Source organism: Schistocerca cancellata, chromosome 4 (assembly GCF_023864275.1).
Source record: "Schistocerca cancellata isolate TAMUIC-IGC-003103 chromosome 4, iqSchCanc2.1, whole genome shotgun sequence".
Lineage (NCBI taxonomy): Eukaryota > Metazoa > Arthropoda > Insecta > Orthoptera > Acrididae > Schistocerca > Schistocerca cancellata.
Window position 1 is genome coordinate 645,864,664 of NC_064629.1, and position 21,533 is coordinate 645,886,196.

Below are 21,533 nucleotides of genomic sequence, written 5' to 3' on the forward strand. Positions count from 1 at the left end.
CAGCAAATTAATTGACGATGTGGAGTGGCCGCGCGGTTAGAGGCGGCATGGCACGGATTGCACGACCCCTTCCGCCGGAGGTTCGAGTCCTCCCTCGGGCATGGGAGTGTGTGTTGTTCTTAGCATAAGTTAGTTTAAGTTACTGTAAGTAGTGTGTAAGCCTTGGGACCGATAACCTCAGCAGGTTGGCCCCTTAGGAATTTACACACATTTGAACATTTTTTAATTGGCGATGGCTGTAGTAGAGAAAATGGAACATCTTCCGCCCGATACCGCATCAAATGCTGAAAACGTCATTAGTTTGGCTTTATTCCAGTCTGACAGCTGCCGAGGTACACCACGATAACACGGTTTTCGATAGGCCATTTCTTTCTCCTTTATTGTTACTTCATCCCTCCCTCCCCACATTGGCGGGGGTTGGGCTGTCAGTGGATGCAAGTCATCGCTCTTCAGTCATTTGACAGTAATAATTTTAAAACTTATTAGAAAATGGGATATGGTATAAAACTCGACATTGCCTGGTAGTCCAATGTGTGCCAAGAAAGTTCAGCTGATGTGCATATGAATGCGACGATTCGTTTGATCCAATGTTTCTGAGACGGACAGGTTGCTCGCCTTGCATATGTGTTCTGCCTTTAAAACATTCCTGGTACCAAAACCACACCTGTTTTCGGTTCAAATGGCTCTGAGCACTATGGGACTTAACATCTGAGGTCATCAGCCCCCTAGAACTTAGAACTACTTAAACCTAACTAACCTAAGGACATCACACACATCCATGCCCGAGGCAGGATTCGAACCTGCGACCGACACCTGTTTTTGTGACATTACACTCTCTCTGGGAACTTTCATTAGATGGCGATGAACTATAGCTGGGGATGTTTTCATTACACGCTAAAATTTTATATACACTCCTGGAAATTGAAATAAGAACACCGTGAATTCATTGTCCCAGGAAGGGGAAACTTTATTGACACATTCCTGGAGTCAGATACATCACATGATCACACTGACAGAACCACAGGCACATAGACACAGGCAACAGAGCATGCACAATGTCGGCACTAGTACAGTGTATATCCACCTTTCGCAGCAATGCAGGCTGCTATTCGCCCATGGAGACGATCGTAGAGATGCTGGATGTAGTCCTGTGGAACGGCTTGCCATGCCATTTCCACCTGGCGCCTCAGTTGGACCAGCGTTCGTGCTGGACGTGCAGACCGCGTGAGACGACGCTTCATCCAGTCCCAAACATGCTCAATGGGGGACAGATCCGGAGATCTTGCTGGCCAGGGTAGTTGACTTACACCTTCTAGAGCACGTTGGGTGGCACGGGATACATGCGGACGTGCATTGTCCTGTTGGAACAGCAAGTTCCCTTGCCGGTCTAGGAATGGTAGAACGATGGGTTCGATGACGGTTTGGATGTACCGTGCACTATTCAGTGTCCCCTCGACGATCACCAGTGGTGTACGGCCAGTGTAGGAGATCGCTCCCCACACCATGATGCCGGGTGTTGGCCCTGTGTGCCTCGGTCGTATGCAGTCCTGATTGTGGCGCTCACCTGCACGGCGCCAAACACGCATACGAACATCAATGGCACCAAGGCAGAAGCGACTCTCATTGCTGAAGACGACACGTCTCCATTCGTCCCTCCATTCACGCCTGTCGCGACACCACTGGAGGCGGGCTGCACGATGTTGGGGCGTGAGCGGAAGACGGCCTAACGGTGTGCGGGACCGTAGCCCAGCTTCATGGAGACGGTTGCGAATGGTCCTCGCCGATACCCCAGGAGCAACAGTGTCCCTAATTTGCTGGGAAGTGGCGGTGCGGTCCCCTACGGCACTGCGTAGGATCCTACGGTCTTGGCGTGCATCCGTGCGTCGCTGCGGTCCGGTCCCAGGTCGACGGGCACGTGCACCTTCCGCCGACCACTGGCGACAACATCGATGTACTGTGGAGACCTCACGCCCCACGTGTTGAGCAATTCGGCGGTACGTCCACCCGGCCTCCCGCATGCCCACTATACGCCCTCGCTCAAAGTCCGTCAACTGCACATACGGTTCACGTCCACGCTGTCGCGGCATGCTACCAGTGTTAAAGACTGCGATGGAGCTCCGTATGCCACGGCAAACTGGCTGACACTGACGGCGGTGGTGCACAAATGCTGCGCAGCTAGCGCCATTCGACGGCCAACACCGCGGTTCCTGGTGTGTCCGCTGTGCCGTGCGTGTGATCATTGCTTGTACAGCCCTCTCGCAGTGTCCGGAGCAAGTATGGTGGGTCTGACACACCGGTGTCAATGTGTTCTTTTTTCCATTTCCAGGAGTGTATATTGCATTTCTATTTTCTCTCGCCGACCATGTGTCTGTCAACACCTCAGTCTTGTAACTCCGTCTCTAATCATCCCATTGTCGACGGAAAGTTAAACATTGATCTTGCTTCCTTTTATTATCTTGAAACTGTATTTCGATGCGCAAAGCACAGCTACCTCCATCTATCGTGGCGTTTGAAAAAGTTGTTCGTCTCCTCTCCCTAGACATGGAATTTTGACTCGCACAGAGTATTTATACATTCGTGAGAATTCTTATTACCTTACTTATTGAAGCATCCTCGCAGCTCATGTTCAGTCTAAGCATCCTACAGTTTATGGTTTCTATATGGAGTGTTGTACGAGGGCATGCTGGAAAGTAATGTCTCCGAATTTTTATGTAAAAGCTCTTACATTTTTCTAAATAAAACAAAAGTTAGTAACATTCTACATACCTATTCTCCATGTATGCATATTTGCAGCCCACTGCCACTAGACGACTCCGAACTGTACCGTTTAACATGGCTGTGAGTAACATAACTATGTCAACGCTTGAGAAATAGCGTGCTGTAATCGAGTTTCTAATTCGAAGAGTTCGCTTACACATGGAGCATCCTCTCCTTCAGCATGACAATGCCAGACAACATACAAGCGCTGCGACATCTGCAACAATCCGACGCCTTGGGTTCATGTCATTTGTCAACCTCCACACAGTCCCATCCGATTTTCATCTGTTCTCAAAACTTAAAGAATACCTTCGAGGACTTCACTTTGATAGTGATGAAGTGGTGTAAACCCGTCAGGGTAGCCGAGAGTGCTAACGCGCTGCTTCCTGGACTCGGGCAGGCGCGCCGCCCCCGGTCGAATCCTCCTGGCGGATTAACAACGAGGGCCGATGTGCCGGCCAGCTTGGATGTGATTTTTAGGTGGTTTTCCACATCCTGCTACGTGAATACCGGGCTGGTACCCATGTTCCGCCTCAGTTACACGGCTCGCAGACATCTGAACAGATTCGCACTATTCCATAGATTACACTCGACGCAGACAGTTGGGGTACACTAATTCCGTCCCGGGGGGTGCGAGGTGGCGACAGGAAGGGTATCCGGCCACACTTTCACCATTAACATGCCAAATCCGATTAACGATGGCTAACCCTGCGTAAATGCAGGACAAGGGTCAAGCGATAGATAGTGATGAAGCGGTGTAAGCGGAGGTGAGGTTGTGGCTCCATCAATAAAGTCAAATATTCTATAGTGTCGGTATCAACAAACTCGTCTCTCGTTGGGAGAGATGAGTTCGTCACCAGGGCGACTATGTTGAGAAATAAATACACTCCTGGAAATGGAAAAAAGAACACATTGACACCGGTGTGTCAGACCCACCATACTTGCTCCGGACACTGCGAGAGGGCTGTACAAGCAATGATCACACGCACGGCACAGCGGACACACCAGGAACCGCGGTGTTGGCCGTCGAATGGCGCTAGCTGCGCAGCATTTGTGCACCGCCGCCGTCAGTGTCAGCCAGTTTGCCGTGGCATACGGAGCTCCATCGCAGTCTTTAACACTGGTAGCATGCCGCGACAGCGTGGACGCGAACCGTATGTGCAGTTGACGGACTTTGAGCGAGGGCGTATAGTGGGCATGCGGGAGGCCGGGTGGACGTACCGCCGAATTGCTCAACACGTGGGGCGTGAGGTCTCCACAGTACATCGATGTTGTCGCCAGTGGTCGGCGGAAAGTGCACGTGCCCGTCGACCTGGGACCGGACCGCAGCGACGCACGGATGCACGCCAAGACCGTAGGATCCTACGCAGTGCCGTAGGGGACCGCACCGCCACTTCCCAGCAAATTAGGGACACTGTTGCTCCTGGGGTATCGGCGAGGACCATTCGCAACCGTCTCCACGAAGCTGGGCTACGGTCCCGCACACCGTTAGGCCGTCTTCTGCTCACGCCCCAACATCGTGCAGCCCGCCTCCAGTGGTGTCGCGACAGGCGTGAATGGCGGGACGAATGGAGACGTGTCGTCTTCAGCGATGAGAGTCGCTTCTGCCTTGGTGCCAATGATGGTCGTATGCGTGTTTGGCGCCGTGCAGGTGAGCGCCACAATCAGGACTGCATACGACCGAGGCACACAGGGCCAACACCCGGCGTCATGGTGTGGGGAGCGATCTCCTACACTGGCCGTACACCACTGGTGATCGTCGAGGGGACACTGAATAGTGCACGGTACATCCAAACCGTCATCGAACCCATCGTTCTACCATTCCTAGACCGGCAAGGGAACTTGCTGTTCCAACAGGACAATGCACGTCCACATGTATTCCGTGCCACCCAACGTGCTCTAGAAGGTGTAAGTCAACTACCCTGGCCAGCAAGATCTCCGGATCTGTCCCCCATTGAGCATGTTTGGGACTGGATGAAGCGTCGTCTCACGCAGTCTGCACGTCCAGCACGAACGCTGGTCCAACTGAGGCGCCAGGTGGAAATGGCATGGCAAGCCGTTCCACAGGACTACATCCAGCATCTCTACGATCGTCTCCATGGGAGAATAGCAGCCTGCATTGCTGCGAAAGGTAGATATACGCTGTACTAGTGCCGACATTGTGCATACTCTGTTGCCTGTGTCTATGTGCCTGTGGTTCTGTCAGTGTGATCATGTGATGTATCTGACCCCAGGAATGTGTCAATAAAGTTTCCCCTTCCTGTGACAATGAATTCACGGTGTTCTTATTTCAATTTCCAGGAGTGTATATAGACATGAAGAATAAAGATGTAGACTGTTAGTAACGTTTGTTTCACACAAAAAGCTTTACGAATTAGTTGATTTTTTTTCTGTAGCAAGTAATGTGGTTTCTCTGGAAGTGTGTAGACATCTTCTCTCGATGTTGTCTGTGGTTGGGAATGCAGAACAGCGCTTCTGTGAGTGGTCACCAAACTGAAGTTTGCTTGGGTGCTATCACATAGGACTATACTGTGAAGACTTAAGATGTGACATGAGAGTGGGACGTCGACCACCCTTTCTCTGTTTCATCTGCTGGAACTTACTTTGCAGGTCTTTCCAGTGACTTTACCAGTGACAGTGTTTCTCACAGCTTCACGTGATCATGCAAACCACTTCGCCCTCGTGGTCAGTGCTATGATAAGTAGGCGTCCTCTGGAGAGGTAATTCGTTGTAGGTCTATACCTGCTAGATTTCTGACTCTACATGCTAGATCAATAAGGTCTACATTAGTTAGCTACTCTGAAGTTCGGAAAATAGGAGAGAAATACTGGCAAATCTGGATCTGTAGGGGCGAGTCGCAGATCGTCCTGGATAGTTCAGTTGATTAGAGCGTTGCCAGCGAAAGACACGCAGTTTGATCTGCCAGGACGTTTCCCTAATGCAGAACGAAAAATACGCTCACGACGGCGTACAGCCTTTTGGTTGTTTTACGTAACCAATAAAAAACTCTATGAATCAAAAGAAATTCTAATTAAGAAATACCGAAGTGACGAAAAAAGAGCCTACTTGTGAGGGGTCCTGGAACTGCAGCTCTACCACAGAACAGCCGTGGCTGGTGACTTGCTCTTCATCGAGGCTTACTGCAATCGGCCCCTTAACACTGAACTCTACAGTTTCTCTTGATTGGCGCTGTGTTCTGTTCCCTTGCCCTGTGTTTGATGGCTGCCTTCTATTGCTGTGCTCCATGACCTTGAACAGAAACTATAAGATTTACATTAATTTTTTGAGTCCACTTTGTAAATAAATTTAAATGACTACTTAGTCTTCATATAAGTTCTGAGAGACATGCAGCAGTATACACAGCTGAATTAAAATTTATGTAGGTGTGAGTGAAATAAAACAACTTACGAGTCTACGTCTTGTATACGTCATACACTGAATCTTCACAACGACAACTAGAGCAATAAAAAAGTTAATCTATTATAATTATCTGTTTATAAACACATAAATAAAACTCTACAAATTCTTGGTCAAATTGGGGTGAAGTTGACTTCCTGAGAAACCTGGGGTGACGTTGGCCGTCTTTCCTCGAGCAGTTCTTTCATTAACAGACGTTCGTTAACGCGGCAAGAATATCACCTAATGAACACAGCAAAAGTGTGACACAGCGTAGACAGATTAGATTAGATTAGATTAGATTAGATTAATACTAGTTCCATGGATCATGAATACGATATTTCGTAATGATGTGGAACGAGTCAAATTTTCCAATACATGACATAATTAAGTTAATTTAACAACATACTTAAGTTAATATAACAACTTTTTCATTTTTTGTGTTTTTCATTTTTATTTTTTTAATATTTTTTTATTTTTTTAAAATTTATATCTAAAAATTCCTCTATGGAGTAGAAGGAGTTGTCATTCAGAAATTCTTTTAATTTCTTCTTAAATACTTGTTGGTTATCTGTCAGACTTTTGATACTATTTGGTAAGTGACCAAAGACTTTAGTGCCAGTATAATTCACCCCTTTCTGTGCCAAAGTTAGATTTAATCTTGAATAGTGAAGATCATCCTTTCTCCTAGTATTGTAGTTATGCACACTGCTATTACTTTTGAATTGGGTTTGGTTGTTAATAACTAATTTCATAAGAGAGTATATGTACTGAGAAGCTACTGTGAATATCCCTAGATCCTTAAATAAATGTCTGCAGGATGATCTTGGGTGGACTCCAGCTATTATTCTGACTACACGCTTTTGTGCAATAAATACTTTATTCCTCAGTGATGAATTACCCCAAAATATGATGCCATATGTAAGCAACGAGTGAAAATAGGCGTAGTAAGCTAATTTACTAAGATGTTTATCACCACTAACAACTGTCTCTGTTAGTCTAGTGGTGGAGTGAGAAAGTCTTTGTTGCAAGTGTCTGATGTTAACTTATGAATTTGTCACTTAGATCGCAGTTCTGTTTGTTGCATCATATAGTTTCGATCGTAGGAGTTGTCAGGATGAAAATGCCACAGGTATTCTAAAATAAATCGAGTGAATTGAAGAAATCTAGCATGGATGTTTCAGAACTGTGTCTCGTAAAAGGTTTAAAAGAAAAAATGGGCATTAACGAGTCTAGGCGAGTGTATAAAATTCCTAAAGGAACCCTGATAAACAGAATTCATGGTCGTCATGACAAAACACAAGGCAAGTAGCCAGTATTTAGTGCTAAAGAAGGAGAAGCTCTACTGATGGGACTTCTCGATTGTGCAGACTGGGGATTTATGCTCTTCTTCCACGGATCTTCGATACATAGCGAAGTCACTCCGTGACAGGCAAGGCGCTCTGTCAAAATTTACGCACAATTTTCCGGGTCTTGATTGGACAAGAAGCTTCACGTCCTGACAAAAAGATCAAATCTGTGTTCGGCTCAGTAACAATAAAAAGATGGTGGATCACTAATTTGTCAGATTTCCATCACGAACTTGCAGAGACAGTGGATAGGTCTGAAGTTGACATGTCAGGTTCAACGTTCATTGATAACGTTTTTTGTGTGTTTCTTTGGAATTTCATAAAGGAAATTTGTTACCACATTGTTTTGTCCTAAAACGTTCTTTATGAAGTTATTATTAAAATTTAATTATTATACCAGATTTATTATCTGTTATTGATAAAGTTTCAGAACATTTAAAGTCAGCCTAGAGTCTTAAACAATCTGCATTTATCACATAACAGATAATCGGTAAAATTCATCCCCACGTGGGGTGAAGTTGAACCACCCAGTTTATTTTTTTAATTTTCCTATCTGTTGGAGCAAAAGATAATAAAAACCAAAAATTTTATTACTACAGCTCAATACTCCTTTTTCTGAAAGAAAATACAATATATTAATTTTATTGGTATCAGAAACACTTAAGTGTAAAGTCCAAAATCAGTCAACTTCACCCCATTTGACAGTACACAGCCGAAGATAAAAACAGCGGGGCTTCTGCGTAGCCTATGAAAAAACGACAGGCTGAAAAAGTTTTAAGGAGGGGAAGGAACTAACGCAAACTTGTGCGGATCCTAAAGAATCGAATTTTGTAAGCGACAGCAATTAGTAGAAGATATTTGATAAGTACACGACTATTGGCAGTCCTCCGTAAGAACACTTTCTCTAATTTTCTCGTCGAGGTCATTTCATGAGATACAAGTGGGAGTAAGAAATATGCTGCCTAAGTCTTCTCTCTTGAACTCTTAACGTTTATCCTCCACGTGACGCACAACACCTGCACTATCTCATCAAATGTTTTTGGACACCTATTAGTGGACATTAATATGGGCTGTGTCCACCATTTGCCTGTATGACGTCCTGAGCTCTACTGGAGACACTTTCAATGACCCGTCTGGATGTCTATAGAGGGATGGCAGCCGATACCTCCTCAAGAACCGAAACCAGAGATGGTAGGATCTGGGGCGATATCGAAGGGATAACAAATGCCAGAGGTGTTCCATTGCGTACAAGTTCGGACTCCGAATAGGCCATTTCATTTCAGGAATATTATTGTCCACAAACCGTTGCCTCGCAAATGCTGATTTATGACTGAGTGCTTTGTTATGTTGAGACAAACAACCATCGTCTCCTAACGGTTTCTCTACTGTACTCAGTACTATGAAACAAGTCCATATCCTTGTGCGTTTAGTGTTTTCTTAAGCGCAATAGCACCACGCACTAACCACGAGAAAAGCCTCGATACTGTAACACCACCTCTTCCTTACTTCACAGCTGGCACCACACATGTGACAGATAACGTTGTCCAGGCAATCGCCAAACGCAAACCCTTTCATCGAATTTCGGCAGGGTATAGGGTGGTTCATCACTCCAAATCACTCGTTTCCAGTTATCCAATGAATAGTGACGTCGCTCTTTACGCCACCTCAAGCGTCACTTACCTGCAGCTCTGACTTCAGAAATGCGAGGATATAAACGTTTTTGGCACGTCGCGTCTCGCAGCTCTCAGCTACTAACGAAAAGACATTTTAACACAAAAGCTGCTGTTTATTTATTGGCTGACTAGTTTCGGGCTTTTAAGCCACCTATTACAGACAACAAAATTTGTTATGACTGGGCGTGTAAAAATATCGGAAATAAAATGGTTCGTATGGTAACTACTGACGTATTTGCATTTAGGAAATGATTGGTGTGGCTACTTCTGTTTATGTCGTTACACTTAAATGTATCTCATATCTTAGCCCACCCGGGCGGGAAGCAGCGCCTGGTCCCCGGCACGAATCCGCTCTGCGGGTTTGTGGCGAGGTCCGGTGAACCGGCCAGTCTGTAGATGGTCTCTAGGCTGTTTTCCATCTTCCTCGGCGAATGTGAGCTGGTTCCCCTTATTCCGGCTCAGTTACACTATGTCGGCGATTGCTGCGCAAACAAATTCTCCACGTACGCATACACCACCATTACTCTACCACGCAAACATAGGGTTACACTCGTCTGGTGTGAGACGTTCCCTGGGGGGGTTACCGGGGGCCGAACCGCACAATAACCCTGGGTTCGGTGTGGGGCGACGGAGGGGTGAAGTGGACTGCGGTAGTCGTCGTGGGGTTGTGGACCACTGCGGCTGCGGTGGGGACGGAGTCCCTCCGTCGTTTCTAGGTCCCCGGTTAACATACAATACAATACAAAATCTCATATCTTCGTTACAAGATGTTTTCATTTAGTTACACTTACAGTATTATTGTATGTTCATAATATATATTTTTCAAAAAAATTGTTCAAATGGCTCTGAGCACTATGGGACTTAACATCTATGGTCATCAGTCCACTAGAACTTAGAACTACTTAAACCTAACTAACCTAACGACATCAAACACATCCATGCCCGAGGCAGGATTCGAACCTGCGACCGTAGCGGTCACACGGTTCCAGACTGAAGCGCCTAGAACCGCACGGCCACACCGGCCGGCTATATATTTTTCTTAATTGTTGTAGCTTCATTACCCAGCAGGATGCGACCACGTGGCAACAATACTGTATACACAATGGAGAATTTATTCTTACTGGATTTCGCCTATATGCCACATTGGCTTATTTATCGTAATGTTGACAAATGTTGATGCAAATAATTTTATTATGAGGTCTTATATAATCTGTGATGTATTCAATTTACTTCTCGATTGTATTAATATCACTATGTTCAGTGTGAGACACAATCTTCCATCTCATCACATTGCTTCTTACACTGAACATAGTCAGTGATATTAATACAATACCAAAGTATCAGTGATTATATAAGACCTCATAATAAAATTATTCGCATCAACATCTGTCAAATTTACGATAACAGCTACAATAAATAAGCCTGTGTGACACACAGTGTAATCCAGTAATAACAAATTCTGCATTGTGTATACAATATTGTTGTCACATAACCACATCATGTTGGATAATGAAGGTACCACAGTTATGAATAATATACACTCCTGGAAATGGAAAAAAGAACACATTGACACCGGTGTGTCAGACCCACCATACTTGCTCCGGACACTGCGAGAGGGCTGTACAAGCAATGATCACACGCACGGCACAGCGGACACACCAGGAACCGCGGTGTTGGCCGTCGAATGGCGCTAGCTGCGCAGCATTTGTGCACCGCCGCCGTCAGTGTCAGCCAGTTTTCCGTGGCATACGGAGCTCCATCGCAGTCTGTAACACTGGTAGCATGCCGCGACAGCGTGGACGTGAACCGTATGTGCAGTTGACGGACTTTGAGCGAGGGCGTATAGTGGGCATACGGGAGGCCGGGTGGACGTACCGCCGAATTGCTCAACACGTGGGGCGTGAGGTCTCCACAGTACATCGATGTTGTCGCCAGTGGTCGGCGGAAGGTGCACGTGCCCGTCGACCTGGGACCGGACCGCAGCGACGCACGGATGCACGCCAAGACCGTAGGATCCTACGCAGTTCCGTAGGGGACCGCACCGCCACTTCCCAGCAAATTAGGGACACTGTTGCTCCTGGGGTATCGGCGAGGACCATTCGCAACCGTCTCCATGAAGCTGGGCTACGGTCCCGCACACCGTTAGGCCGTCTTCCGCTCACGCCCCAACATCGTGCAGCCCGCCTCCAGTGGTGTCGCGACAGGCGTGAATGGAGGGACGAATGGAGACGTGTCGTCTTCAGCGATGAGAGTCGCTTCTGCCTTGGTGCCAATGATGGTCGTATGCGTGTTTGGCGCCGTGCAGGTGAGCGCCACAATCAGGACTGCATACGACCGAGGCACACAGGGCCAACACCCGGCATCATGGTGTGGGGAGCGATCTCCTACACTGGCCGTACACCACTGGTGATCGTCGAGGGGACACTGAATAGTGCACGGTACATCCAAACCGTTATCGAACCCATCGTTCTACCATTCCTAGACCGGCAAGGGAACTTGCTGTTCCAACAGGACAATGCACGTCCGCATGTATCCCGTGCCACCCAACGTGCTCTAGAAGGTGTAAGTCAACTACCCTGGCCAGCAAGATCTCCGGATCTGTCCCCCATTGAGCATGTTTGGGACTGGATGAAGCGTCGTCTCACGCGGTCTGCACGTCCAGCACGAACGCTGGTCCAACTGAGGCGCCAGGTGGAAATGGCATGGCAAGCCGTTCCACAGGACTACATCCAGCATCTCTACGATCGTCTCCATGGGAGAATAGGAGCCTGCATTGCTGTGAAAGGTGGATATACACTGTACTAGTGCCGACATTGTGCATGCTCTGTTGCCTGTGTCTATGTGCCTGTGGTTCTGTCAGTGTGATCATGTGATGTATCTGACCCAGGAATGTGTCAATAAAGTTTCCCCTTCCTGGGACAATGAATTCACGGTGTTCTTATTTCAATTTCCAGGAGTGTATATTATGCACAAACATGAATAGAATACCGTGAGGTGTAGCTACAACTGTGACATCGTTTAACGCTGATATGAGGTACATTTAACTGTACACACAAACCATTTTCTAAATGTAAATACGTAAGTAGTTACCACATGAACCATTTTATCACTAATACTTTTATTATCCACATTCTAAACATCCATTCATAACAAATTTTGTTCTCTATAATAGGTGGCTTGTGAAAACGGGCTAAGCTCGAAACTAGTCAGCCAGTAAATAAACAGCAGCTTTGGTCATTCCATGTAGGCTTTCACGGCCGGCGTCTTTATCAGTAAACTCTTCCGGGCTAAGTTGCCGTCAAGAAATGTGTGGCTTATGGGGAGCTGCTCGACCTGTATACCCGATGCTTATTAACGACGTATTCACAGTCTTTGTGCTACATGGAGTGCTAGTAGTACTTTTGAACTCACGAGCGATTTCTTACGCTGATATTTTGCAACCGCCTTCCGCAATTCCCAACAGTCCTGCCCGCCAGTACGTGACGTCTTTGTGGCCTTGGTTCAGCTGTGGTTGCTCCTTCACGTTTCTACTTCACAGTAACCTCTCTAACAGTTGACTTGTGCAGCTTTAGATGGATTGAAATTTCCCTGACGTATCTGTTGCTCAGGTGACATCCAATGGCTAGTGCACATTCGAAGTCAGTGAGCTCTCCTCACCGCCTCAGTCTGCTGTTACTGCGTCTCTAATGACAACACAATACACGCCTCCCGTTTTATATTGGCGAGCTCACCTCTCTTGACATCTAGTGACCAATTCCGCAATTACACAGCCTCCTCAGTCATCGCTACATCAAACTTGTATTTGTTTCTAGCTCAGGCGATTAACTAAACTTGCTGTGCCTGACTGTAGCGTATACCTTACATCATGTACTGCCGGCCGGCGTGGCCGAGCGGTTCTAGGCGCTTCAGTCTGGAACCGCGCGACCACTACGGTCGCAGGTTCGAATCCTGCCTCGGCCATGGATGTGTGTGATGTCCTTAGGTTAGTTAGGTTTAAGTAGTTCTAAATTCTAGGGGACTGATGACCTCACATGTTAAGTCCCATAGTGCTCAGAACCATTTGAACCATTTGAACCATTTCTGAACACCATGTGTTTCCGGCGTGTCGTTTGTTTTCGTTTCTGCAAGTTCCCAGTACGTTTCAGCATCTGATTGAAGAAAACTTTTTATCGCAATGTTAGCATGACTTCAAGAAATAAAGGTAATTTCTACTTGTTTTTAATAATTTTGAACAAGAATGTGTTTAGAATCGTCTGTAATATGCTAACATATTCTGCACTATTGAATAAATGATTGTTTATTTGCTCACAATAGTACTGCGATACATTTTTCCGATGTAGCACTGGATCTAGACTGGTCAGCCAAAGCATTATGACCACTGCCCATCGCGACGTTGGATGCCGCCCTGTGGCGTTGCGGGCACGGGCACGGGCACGTGACGCGGTAACAAAAGTATGTAAGCGGAGCAGACCCGGGGGGGGGGGGGGGGGGGGATGAGATATGGACTGCAAATTGGAAGAGCCACTGAGATAATCGACTTTGACAAAAGACAGATTCCAGAATGAGATTTTCACTCTGCAGCGGAGTGTGCGCTGATTTGAAACTTCCTGGCAGATTAAAACTGTGTGCCCGATCGACACTAAAAATCAGGACCTTTGCCTTTCGCGGGCAAGTGCTCCACCATCTGAGCTACCCAAGCACGACTCACGGCCAGTCCTCACAGCTTTACTTCTGCCGGTATCTCGTCTCCTACTTTCCAAACTTTACAGAAGCACTCCTCCTCCGCAATATCCTTTCTTTCAGGAGTGCTAGTTCTGCAAGGTTCGCAGGAGAGCTTCTGTAAAGTTTGCAAAGTAGGAGACGAGGTACTGGCAGAAGTAAAGCTCTGAGAACAGGGCGTGAGTCGTGCTTGAGTTGCTCAGATGGTAGAGCACTTGTCCGCGAAAGTATAAGTTCACGACTTCGAGTCTCGGTCAGGCACACAGTTTTAATCTGCCAGGAAGTTTCAAAGGATAGATTGCTATTACGCAGAGCCTGTGATCGAGTATCTTGAAAACGGCAAAGCTGGTCGAATGTTGACGTGCTACTGTCGTGAGCATCTACGGAAAGCGGTAGATGGACGGCGAAACTACAACCAGTCGCTAAATGATTGGACGTTCACGATTCTTCACAGAACGGGCGGTCCGAAGGCTTATGTAGTCTGTGAAGTAGGACAGATGGCGATCTGTGGGATCTCTGTCGAAAGAGCACAATGCTGGTGCACGCACAAGTGCTTCGGAGCACACCGTTCATCGTACATTGTTGAACATGGAGCTCCGCAGCAGACCACCCCTCCGTGTTCACATGTTGAGCCAAGGACATCACCAGTTACGATTGCAGTGGGCACGGGACCATCGGGATTGGATCGTCGATCAATGGAAACGTGTCGGTTCTTCGGGTGAATCACAGTGTTGCTACACTACGTCGATGGTCGTCTGCGCACACGCCGTCATCGAGATGAACGGCGGCTCGAAGAGGGAAGCGCGCCAAGGACGCAGGGTGGTGGGAGAAATATTATGGTATGGGAGACATTCCCTGCACTTGCTTGAGACCTGTGGTAGCAATCGAAGACACGCTGACAGCTGCGAACCACCTGCATGCATTCATGCTTGATGTCTTCCCCGACGGCAATGTCATCTTTCAGCAGTATAATTGTCCGTGTCTCGGAGACAGAAGCGTGCTACAATGGTTTAAAGAGCATTAAAGTGAACTCACGTTGATGTCTCGGCTACCATATTCGCCTGATGTAAATCCTATGGAACCCATCTGGGTCGGACGCCATCATCGAGTACGCAAATTAGCGGACCCTTATTTACGCGAATTACATGACATGCGCGTAGACGTATAATGCCACATACCTCCACAAACCTATCAACAAACTGTCGGATCCGTGAAACGCAGAATCAGTTATTTATTTCGTTCCAAAGACGGACAAACACGCTATTAAGCAGGTGGTCATAATGTTTTGGCTCATCAGTGTACATTCGGCAACGACCTATACTTTCACGTACGCAAGGGAGAATACACGCAAGAGAGAACACGAGACGAGGAAGAGTGTGAAAGACAAGAGGAGGAATATGATGGTAAATATCATACGTTTCCGATGAGGAAACGCCCCAGAACTCCAAAGACTGTGTCGTCACTAACAGCAAAGATATTCCATGCAATGCATTTACCTAAGATGATGAATAAAATCCAAAAAGTCGTTTCAGATGTGGACTGGCCGCATATAAGGGTTTCACATTTGTGCGGTGCAGTAAATGCCAACTATATCTTTGCTTCACAGAAATAAGGAACTGTTTTTTGCAACTCCATAAAACATAGCTGAATAGATCATTTATATGGCGACGTCAGAACGTAAGTTAAGCAAGATTATTTTGCAAGAGGATTGGTACATTGCTCTGGTGCAGTTAAGAGGTGTATCACAGTGTAGGAGTGAAACGATGTGGCAAATGGAAACGTGGCCCAAAGCTAAAATATGCGGGACGGTACGATTCTTCTCGGCAAAATATGCAAACAGCGCACAGATTCACCGTGAAACACTGCCGGTATATGGATCAAATGCAACATCACGTCGAGCCGTAGTGATATGGTGCAACAATTTGACCAAAGCCGGTCAGACGTGTGTTCTGCTGTTCGGTAAGGAAGGCCATCGACATCGACATCGAGCACACATGAAAATGTATAGACTGTCAAGGAACTGATGTCGCAGCATTCGCAGATTTTCCCATGGTGAACACGTTCGGACAGCGGTTCTTGACTGGTGCCTCGACGAGGGAACTGATTTTATCGTCGAGGAATTAAACGTCAGGTAAAACGTTCGGACCGTTGTTTACAGAAACTTGATGACTTCAAATGGTTCAAATGGCTCTGAGCACTATGGGACTCAACTGCTGACGTCATTAGTCCCCTAGAACTTAGAACTAGTTAAACCTAAATAACCTAAGGACATCACAAACATCCATGCCCGAGGCAGGATTCGAACCTGCGACCGTAGCGGTCTTTCGGTTCTAGACTGCAGCGCCTTTAACCGCACGGCCACTTCGGCCGGCAAACTTGATGACTATGTTGAAAAATAATGTCTTATACCCGTGTCACTTTGAAGTACTATGCAGCATTCAATAAAACTTACTTGGCCTCCATTATAACGACTGTGTAAGTTAATTTTTGAAGTCCCTTCGTAGGAAAACGTTTTCTAATATTATTTCCAGATATAAAATAATAACATTTGGTGGTACTTACATTAATATGTTTACGTATTTCAGTTGTCAGTTTACAAATAACATCTATCAAAGGAATTCGTGAAAAATATCATTATTAGGACAAAAAACGTATCTGAGGCCTGCTGTAGCATATGCTACATGCCCTGGTATTTTGGTGACCCACGACGTTTTTTAAATTTAGTATTTTAGCCTTATTTTGTTCCAGAACAATACAAGGACCAGCAAAAAAACTTTTCATTCAAAAAAATCTAAGATCAGAACTGGGGAGGATAGATGTGCCCGGTTACCTCTGATCACATAGAGTATTGTTGCAGCACCTAATACTAAAGTCTGAAGAGCATCTCTGTGGCACTCTCGCTCTTACTAAAGGAACCTGTAACGAAACGGGTCGTCCTTCTTCGGATTTTCTAAATCTTAGTTTTCAAGTTGACCTCGTCATGGTCCCAAACAGAAGTGATATATTTAAGAAAGATTGAACGATTGTTTAGTACGCCACTTCTTTCGTGAATAACTTACATTTCCCTAGGATTCTTCCAATGAATCTCAGCCTAACATCTGATTTTCCTACAATTTATTTTATGTGATTGTTTCACTTTAGATCGTTCCAGATTCTTGTTGGCAGATGAGTTTCGGTTGGTACTGTTTCCAGCGATTGGTGTCCAATAGCGTATTCGAACAGTAATAGTTCCTTCCGTCTAAGTATGAGCAGCACATTACAGGTATTTACGTTGGGGATCGACTGACTGCCAGTCCCGACATCAAGCGTCGGTCCTTTGAAGATCTCTCTGCATTTCGCTAGAACTTTCTGGCGTTGCAATTTTCCTATTTATTACAGTATCAACTACGATGTTATCCACTTGGTTAGTTATATGTATCGTGAACAGTGACTATCATGTAACACTCTCTTGGGTTACTTTTGAAGTTACTTTCACGTCTTGCGATTTTGGCTTACTAAGAATAATGTTGTGAGTTCTACCTGCTACCAATTCCTGAATGTAGTCACAAAGCTGGTCTGATACTCTGCAAGCACGTATTCCGTTCACTACCTGACCATGTCGACCAGCATCAAATGCCTTCTGGAAGTCAAGGAACATGACATCAACCTGGAGGTAATTGTCTACGGCTTTCTGGATCTCGTGGATAACAGAGGGAGCTAAAAATCACCACTAAGCTGGTAATTTCTTCTCATTGCCTGATACTTGTTAGGACGTGAATGCTACCGTCCGGCAAACTTCAAATTTTTATTTCGTATACTACTTGTCTATAATTTTAAAAATTTGTTATATATCTACTTAACACTCTGATGTTACATCAGACACAGGTCAACTTCGCACCCAGCAAAGAGGCGTGTAGACGAGCTGCCTGTGGAATCCTGGCACTAAGTGTTATTATAATACTAACGTAGCATTTTTCAATGCAGCAATCTGCTGTAGCAATGGGCTGGGTTCCCACATGCCATTGCACGAGTTCTGCTTCCACACCCACCTGCAGGACAGGGGTGGGCTCCTGTCACAACATTGTTGGCCAGAGTGATTATAAATGATCCCCGCTCAGTGATTAGCAGCATTTGTTTTTGGACTTCCGACTCCCGCCGACGCCGTGACAGTCTACACGGCAGCTGACAGTCCAACGTTGGGAGGAGCAACTTCAATCACACCACGCAGCGTCATCAGTTAAGAGAAGCCGCTGGTTTACGAGCCACTAGCTAGACCAGATCGTTTCGAATCTTGATATGCTGCCGCCGAGTGTAGGCCACTTCCAGGGTGTCATCTTCTGACACTACAGGAGACTCTGAGTTTACTGGGTTCAACGCAGGGCGTCTGCACGCCTGGTCGTGTGCTTAGTGCTGCCGGCAGTCCAGCGTACGCTTGAGAGCAGACTGAAGCCATCCTTGGGTCAGTAGTACCACCTCACCAGCCGCTGCTATTATGCTGTGGCAGCACCCCACTGTCCCGGCGTACACACACATCACCGCGGAGCCGCTTGCGCTGCCTGTGTATTATGCCGAAGTAGTACATCCCTGCCTCAATGACCAGACCCAACGACTGGACGTTTAGATCGATCTTCTGTGAGGAAATAGTGCCGATTGAATCGATACTGAATGAGCTTTCCTGATTCAGCGCTAGCCACGATATCAAAAGATCCCAACTCACAGTTTCCGTGCACCAATTCTATACAGAAGTGGCTGTCCTGGTGTACATTAGAAGTGACTCATACCGCCAACGCCATTACAAAGCAATGTGAGCACTGGTGACGCCTCTGTAGTGAATATATGTTCCCCTAGATTTTGGCACAATATTGTCAAGCCCAGAATATCAAAAGCTCGCCAGGTGACGACATTAATGTCGGAAATAGTTGCAGAATAATGAAAGATAAATTAGCATTTTTGTGGTGGGCTTTAAATTAGAGGGTATTTATTGAAAACTATGACACATAACATACCAAAGAGGAAGCTAAGTTTCTCTAGATCTCAGTTTTAGAAACCGATATTGATACCTATAGAGGATATTTTCATCATAACACACGAACGTAAAACGTGTTCCATAATTCCAGAACGATTTCACTTGGGTGATATAAGCCAATAATTGTATGCATATGTCCGTCAGTAAAACGTGAATTACGTGCGGTTTTTTCCTGTCACTTGTAACTTCGCCGGCCGGAGCGGTCGTGCGGTTCTAGGCGCTACAGTCTGGAACCGAGCGACCGCTACGGTCGCAGGTTCGAATCCTGCATCGGGCATCGATGTGTGTGATGTCCTTAAGTTAGTTAGGTTTAATTAGTTCTAAGTTCTAGGCGACTGATGACCTCAGAAGTTAAGTCGCATAGTGCCCAGAGCCATTTTGTAACTTCGTTGTTCCTGCTGCGAACTGAAAGAAACTGCTGCTGGAAGAGAAGCAAATGCTTTTGCGTAGTTTGTATGGGTTGTAAGTAGGCTGTTTAGGTTTTTTTATTGGTAACGCCACGTAGCGCTCTGTATGAAAATCACTGGCTGTGCTGTGTGCAGTCTGTGGCTAGTTTGCATTGATGTCTGCCATTGTAGTGTTGGGCAGCTGGATGTGAACAGCGCGTAGCGATGCGCAGTTGGAGGTGAGCCGCCAGCAGTGGTGGATGTGGGGAGAGAAATGGCGGAGTTTTGAAATTTGTAAGACTGGATGTCATGAACTGCTATGTATATTATGATTTTTCAACACTATTAAGGTAAATACATTGTTTGTTCTCTATTAAAATCTTTCATTTGCTAACTATGCCTATCAGTAGTTAGTGCCTTCCGTAGTTTGAATCTTTTATTTAGCTGGCAGTAGTGGCGCTTGCTGTATTGCAGTAGTTCGAGTAACGAAGATTTTTGTGAGGTAAGTGATTTGTGAAAGGTATAGGTTAATGTTAGTCAGGGCCATTCTTTTGTAGGGATTATTGAAAGTCAGATTGCGTTGCGCTAAAAATATTGTGTGTCAGTTTAAGGACAGTCATGTATAATTGTTCTAAGGGGACGTTTCAGGGTCACTCAGTTATCTCGTCAGGTGCAGTTGCTCTTTCGCTGCTGAGCGATTTTAGATAATTTAATAATTCGCCACCACTTATCTCAATATAATCACTTATCTCAATATCATTCGTTTTGCCATTCGTGCGATGGTTAGAAGGAGATATCGTATTACAGTCTCAATAGTGAAACAGTTCTGGAAGACTGAATTTAATATTTTGGGTTTCGTTCTGTTTTCCGTTTCGGCGCCAGTATCACGACTGGGAGTCTAAGGAGATGAATTATGAACAAGACTTCTTAGAATTATATTTAGAACCTGTTACAAAGCTCCCTTCGCTTACGTAGTAACTTTCTAACACGGTTATTGAACAGAGCAATAAGTCTGACAAATACTTTAGGCGTACTTCTCGTATTCTAATGATGTACCAAATGCACCTCTGAATTCAGGCTTCCCAGAACATCTGAATTTGTTAGCCCTCTTCATGTTACTCAATAAAGTAACATCGAAATACATTAACGCTACGATGTGTAACAGGCTGTTCGTTTTAACATGATACAGCTAAATACCTCTAAAACGACGCATCGTACGAAAAATTGTTCCCGGTGAAAAGTTAACACCAGTAAAGGGGACATGTGTCTGTGCTGCAACTGGACACCTTCTAACCACTCTACCTGCTTGGGTGGGATCAACTTTGCATTTTCAAATGTAGACCTCCCCCCCTTCCCCCCCCCCCCCCCATTTTTTTACATAACCGGATTCTACGGGAAAAAATGGGTACTGTTTACTCAAAATATTGTTTTCCATTCGTGGTAAACGGCACTGTAATCGACAGACGTCAAGAGTGCCTGTTTTTTCAATTATGAACTGGCTCATTTGTTTTTACATTACATTTACGACGTAAATGTAAACCGTTGCACGCTCGGATTCCCGGGTTCGATTCCCGGCGGGATCAGGGATTTTCTCTACCTCGTGATGACTGGGTGTTGTGTGATGTCCTTAGGTTAGTTAGGTTTAAGTAGTTCTAAGTTCTAGGGGAATGATGACCATAGATGTTAAGTCCCATAGTGCTCAGAGCCATTTGAACCATTTGTAAACCGTTGTGTTCTAACGGCTGATATTGATGCTCTGGCATTACTTGAGTGTTGCAAATGTGTACAGTAGAAATAATATGATTAGACGTCGACATTTCTGGCAGATAAGCTACTTGTTTGCTAGCGTAGTTTTCTGTTACCTACATGGTTGACTGTGGTGAGTTTCCAAGCCACCGGAATGCTTGATTTCGTTGGCCGCCCTCGAACCCCGCCATCGGGATGACTGCTCTTGGTGGTTATTTCCATCCAACCGCTGTAATTCTCGAGCTGGCAGAATACAAACAACAACCATTATAATAACGTAAAATATAATAACGCACCGAACTCAAGCGGACGCACCGATGTCAAGCATCCCGATGGGAACAGAAAATTACTACATCTACGTCGTTGTCGGTGTTTATAACCAGGCAATGAAACTGCTAACCGTGCTGTACCGTGCAATCAAATTTGCAAGACTGAAGTAAATTTCGAACATAAATATCAGCCGTTAGAACACAAAGGTTTACATTTACCTCGTAAATGAAAT

The 21,533-nt window shown here is 45.8% G+C and overlaps 1 protein-coding gene across 1 annotated transcript in view; it reads right to left on the reverse strand.

Moving 5' to 3' along the window:
- LOC126185049 (nicolin-1-like) overlaps positions 1-21,533 on the reverse strand; it is a 148,623-nt gene that overhangs the window by 112,542 nt on the left and 14,548 nt on the right. The window contains exon 2 of the mRNA XM_049927803.1: positions 5,824-6,018. Within this exon, the coding sequence (XP_049783760.1) occupies positions 5,824-6,003 (180 nt within the window). The 5' untranslated portion in view covers positions 6,004-6,018. The remainder of the gene's footprint in view (positions 1-5,823; positions 6,019-21,533) is intronic.